Source organism: Triticum dicoccoides, chromosome 4B (assembly GCF_002162155.2).
Source record: "Triticum dicoccoides isolate Atlit2015 ecotype Zavitan chromosome 4B, WEW_v2.0, whole genome shotgun sequence".
Classification (NCBI taxonomy): Eukaryota; Viridiplantae; Streptophyta; class Magnoliopsida; order Poales; family Poaceae; genus Triticum; species Triticum dicoccoides.
In genome coordinates this window covers 24,077,690-24,082,961 of record NC_041387.1, presented here as the reverse complement: position 1 = coordinate 24,082,961, position 5,272 = coordinate 24,077,690, and the positions used below count along the sequence as shown (strand labels likewise).

General features: G+C 46.0%; 1 protein-coding gene across 1 annotated transcript; it reads left to right on the top strand.

Annotated features, from left to right (window-relative positions):
* The first annotated feature begins 111 nt into the window (after positions 1 to 111).
* On the top strand, positions 112 to 4,953 carry LOC119294708. The gene is made up of 9 exons (XM_037572953.1): positions 112 to 373; positions 784 to 870; positions 985 to 1,371; positions 1,489 to 1,624; positions 1,757 to 1,919; positions 2,905 to 3,033; positions 3,766 to 3,960; positions 4,107 to 4,229; positions 4,334 to 4,953. The coding sequence occupies exons 1-9, from the start codon at positions 127 to 129 to the stop codon at positions 4,433 to 4,435; spliced, it is 1,569 nt and encodes a 522-aa protein (XP_037428850.1). The 5' UTR covers positions 112 to 126; the 3' UTR covers positions 4,436 to 4,953.
* Positions 4,954 to 5,272: the final 319 nt, after the last annotated feature.

The following is a 5,272-nucleotide window of genomic DNA, read 5'->3' as shown; positions in this document are numbered from 1 at the left end:
CAACCGCACCGATCTCCAGCCCGGCCCCGACCCCCGCCCGGCCCCGACCCCCGCGCGGACGAGGCCCAGCCAGCGCCGTGCCCGCCAGCCACCTTCCCCGCGCCGATCTCGGCCGACGGGGCGGGCATGGGCACGTGCGTGTCGCGGCCCAGCGCGTGCGTGGGGAAGCCCAGCACGCCGCGCTCCGGCGACGCGGCGCGGGCCCCCTCGCGCAGGCGCCGCCGCCGCGGGGCCAAGGGCCGCAGGAAGGCGCCCTCCCGCGCCGCCTCCATGGAGACCATCCAGGAGGCCGAGGGCCCCCCCGACCCCTCCGCCGCCGCCGCCGCATCGGCCTCCGGTGACTGCCGGACCTACAGCAACCCGGCCTTCCAAGGTGGGTGGGTAGGGTAGGGTAGGGTAGGTGGGACGCGCTGCTTTCCTTTCCGCCAATCGCCTTTCCTGCCTCTGCTTGTTCGAGGCATAGATGGGTAGATAGATTTGATCTCGGCCCGGGGGACCATGGGGGGCGCGAGATTGCGCGCGCGCGTCCGCCCTTGTTGGGGATTAGATTAAATTACTGCATCGGCGCATCGTGCGCATCTATCTATCTAATCTATCTAGCCACGGCCGGGTACTTTTCTTTTTTATGAAATCGACCGATCGATCGCTTATTGAATTTCACTGGGCGCTGTAATTGGGAGTACTACCTTGGTTAAGTACATGCCAGTTTATTGCGGCCCTCAATGGCGATTCGTCCGAATCGGCACCCACCTGACGCTGAATTTGCTACTTCCTTTCCTGCAGTCACCGGGAGCATGGAGGAGGCCTGGTACGACTCCTTCGCCATCAGCGAGTCAGACGGCGAGGACGATTTCCACAGCGTGCAAGACGGTAACTACTCTCCGTATTAGTATATCTCTGCAATGTACTTGCCTGGCTACACGCCACCATGTGTTGATTTCATCAAGTCTGTTGAGCATTTGAGCTTGTCTGTTTACTGTGCAGATGCCTTTTCACTCAACGGCTTCGAGAACGAAGCGGCATTGGGTACGAGGGACGCCAATGGCGGGAGCTTCAATGGAGCTGAACACCCCCATAGGAAGCCAAGGTCCAGTGAGCTGCCGAAGGGGCATTTGGAGAACGGTGCGAGGCCCTCTGCTAGCCATGAGGATGGGGCGAGTGTTTCAGGCGGTGCTAGCCCAAGTAGTGGAGGGATACTGGACAATTGCGGTCTCCTGCCAAATAACTGTTTGCCATGTATGGCCTCTGCTGTTGGTGTGAATGAGAAGAAGAGGGCGCTTTCCACAAGCCCGACTCATTCGATGAAGATGCCTTCGTTGAAGCTCTCGTTCAAGAAGAAGTCTGGGGAAGCCAACCCGTCGTCCACACTGTGTAAGCAATTCTCCATCCATCGTTGAGTCATAATAGTTTTTTTCTTCTTCTTATAAAAGCTCAATTACACTGGCGTCATAAATAAAATTACTGAAGAAACATTTGTATTTTGTTCAGTGTCTACAAAGGATTTCCTTGAAAGGCCTATAGCAGGTTCTCAAGTACAGTTATGTTTGCTGGAAAAGAAAGTGCTGAATAGCTGGTCTCATATTGATCCTGGTACATTCAGAGTCCGGGGATCTAACTATCTTAGGTAAACATCATTCACTGATTGTTTTCGTAGTACGTACTAGCAACCTTGTTCATTTTCACAATGCACATTTATTTGGGAAGGCTGGATTCTTTTGGGAAGTGACTGACCTTTGGTTCAATTGAAATTCTTCAGGGATAAAAAGAAAGAGCTTGCTCAAAATTGTGCGGCGTACTATCCATTTGGAGTTGATGTATACTTGTCGCCGCAAAAACTCCATCATATATCTCGATTTGTCAAGCTTCCTGATATTCAAACCTCCAGCAAACTCCCACCTCTTTTGGTGGTCAATGTACAGGTGCGTTAAGACTCTGCTAAACAGTTACGCATTTGTCAAAATATATTATCAAGAGTTAACAACATTGTTGATGCACTGATTCAGAGCTAAGGTTCTGCCCACAGTTCCTTCCTAGTGTTTCTTAGTTTCTGTGATAATTACATGTGAAAAGTCTTGTTTGTTTGGGTAGAAACATGTGAAGATGTAACTGTGTGTTTTACATGCTTTGAGCCATCCTTTTGGGTTTAGCTGTTATTATGCTTTTAATATGATGTGCAGTTTGTACATAATAAAATAGTAGCATTACAAAGGATAGAAGTTATTGTATATTTGTATTTGACAAGGCTGCAACATGTTAGGTATTTGCATTTGATGGATTCCTAGGAGAAAGCGGAACCCGTTACTGATTTAGTTTAGTAGAATATAGTATGTGGCTATGTGCCAAATTCAAGTTGAAGAGGACTTGAACCTGGTTGGTGGGCAGTGGGCTTGTACATCCACTCCCCCTCCTACCAGTTGCTTACGTGACCCCTGGATGATTACTAGCTGAGACAGTGTGTTCACGACGAATACTTTAACTTTCAAGATAAGGACACTGCTACAAAAAGCAGAGGCCAAAGGGGAAAGGAGGTTCTGTGGCTTTGTCTTCAGAAAAAAGCAACCTGATTATGAGAGGCAATGTCTTGTTCATCCTACAAAAGAAATCAACAAGCTTTAATTTTGCCCCACATGGCTTTGAACTAGGCTCCAAAGAGTCATTAGTGCTCCCAGTATCAGGTTCCATGATGCAAAAGGGCATGATAGAGCCCCTGATCAACTGTGTCTAAGGAGATTACTGTGCCTGAATTCTTTTGCAGTAGTTCAGTAAATTGTCAGTTGCGTAATTAAGATTGATGAATTTGAATTTTTGCTTAATTGCAGTGTTTTTTTTCCTACTGACATTCTTTGCCCCTGTCACATTTTAATCAGTTGTTTGACAATGTCGCCTTTTATGCATTTTTATCAGGTTCCACTATATCCTGCTTCACTCTTTCAGAATGAAACCGATGGGGAAGGCATGAGCTTTGTTTTGTATTTTAGGCTTTCCGAAGGTTACTCAAAAGAGCTTTCACCCTTATTCATAGAGAATATCAGAGTAAGAGTTTTGATGGTTCTCATATATTTCACAGCTTCGCTAACTATTTACGTTCTGTATATATAAATTAGTTATATGTAATGAAGATGGTAGTTCGGATGGCGTAGTGCAGATGCTGTTTGTTTGGTATAATATCCTTATGTTGAGAATGGTCATTTTCTAATCATTTTGTGAATGTGGTGAAAAATTGGTACAATGCCCAGTGAGTAGCTTCTCTAGATGTTGGAAATGGATAAAATAATTAGAATGATTTTGTTCAGGAAATATAGAATATTCTTAAGTTGATGAACAAAATTTTCCTGCATTTAAACCTGGGAATATCAGCTTTAGTGATAACCGAAAGGCAATTTCAGGCCGAGAGCTAAAACCTTTATATTTTACTTAGGTAAAAAGGTATATACTGCATTTTCTTTAAAGTTATGGGCTGTAGGGTCAACATTATAAGCATAAATTCTATAGTTGATCAAGATAAAAACTATAAAAGGTGTATTCTACACAATTTCATGCATTGCTGACTGATGGTTGACACTATAAAATGTGGTTTCAGTAAAGGAGGTTTATTCAGGAATTCATTTTATAAATGATAATCTGCTAATGGCCACCTTTGGCACAGAGGCACTTTTGCATTTGAAAGCACTCGTGAATTAGCATATGTAGTCAGTCCTTTTCCTGTAGTAATTATTTTTAGAAGTCGACAACATTGTGACTCTTCTTGTTTGACTGCCCAAACAGAGGTTGGTTGATGATGATGTAGAAAAAATAAAAGGATTTCCTATGGAAACAAGTATATCATTTCGGGAACGGCTGAAGATACTTGGACGGGTGGCTAATCTGGAGGACCTTCCTTTAAGTGCCGCGGAGAGGAAGCTAATGCATGCATACAACGAGAAGCCTGTGCTTTCTAGACCTCAGCATCAGTTTTTCCTGGTTAGTTGTGCTTTTAGTCCCTTTCTAGTAGTAGCACTTAGCTAGTGCGCCACTGAGCAATAAGTGCAATGCTATAAGATACCATTAGGTCCTGTACTTTTGTTACTTGTACAAGGAGCGTGAAAGCATCTTATCTTTTTGTGCAGGGTGATAACTACTTTGAGGTTGACATTGACATGCATAGATTTGGCTACATCTCAAGGAAAGGTTTCGAGACATTCCTGGACAGGCTAAAAATATGCATGCTAGATGTTGGGCTAACCATCCAGGTATGTCACTCATATAACTGTTTCTGAGCTAATACCTCATCGTTTTTACTTTGCCATATGCAAGATGGTTTATTTACTGTTCCTGCTTCTTTTCAACTCTGCAGGGAAACAAACCCGAAGAATTGCCTGAGCAGGTCTTGTGCTGTGTTAGGTTGAACGGGATAGATTATGCAAAGTATCAGCCACTGATGACAAACGGTGCCTGAACTTGGTGACTTGCAAGGACCAGCTAACCATTGTTTGTTTGGGATCTGGGAGGTGGCCTGATCATGCCAAGGCGCGGCGGCGAGGCCCCTCGAGGTTTCCGGCCAGGAAACCGGAGGCGGACTCTCCTCGTCGGTTCACCGCCGTGAGAAGCTAGCGCGAGCGGCTGCATGTAAAATCTGTATATCGTTACATGAGCTCTGACTGCCTCTGCTGCTGTTGTTGCTGCCCGTGATTCTGGAGCTAGTAAATATGGCTAATTTGCCCGTGGAATGGTAGGTTTCGATGCGCCGCCTCGACGAGAAATAGGTTCGGTCGGGCGCACCTGGAACATGAGGAGGACCTGTGGTGAACGCGAGCTGCTTGCGATGGTGTGGGATGTGAGCACCGGAGGCGTTGTGTAAGTGTAACCCATACCCTCACATGACCTCACATGAGACGAAAAATAATGGAGCATGTTCTGCAAGCCTGGAACACATGATGTTGAGTTGGTTGGTTGGGAAGTTCCCTGACGCCTTAACCATCTCCAGCGAGCTTTGCCTGCCCTTTGTCTCTACGGGCCTGTTTGGTTGGTTCATAGCCACGCGTAAGCACACTCAGCCACGCATTTAAGTTAGTTGGGCTAGTTTGATCAAAGTTAGGTGGTTGTTTCGTTTTAGCCACACCACACCTAAGGCAATATTCTTTTTGTGAGAAATGAACCCACATGCTACGCACGCAAAAAGTGTGGCAAAATTAGTGTGGCTAACAACTTAAACACCTAAGGTAAGGTTAGCAAAAAAAAGAAATGTCTGGTAAACTATGACGAAGCTGGTCTGTAGGCAATCTCAGGCACTTGT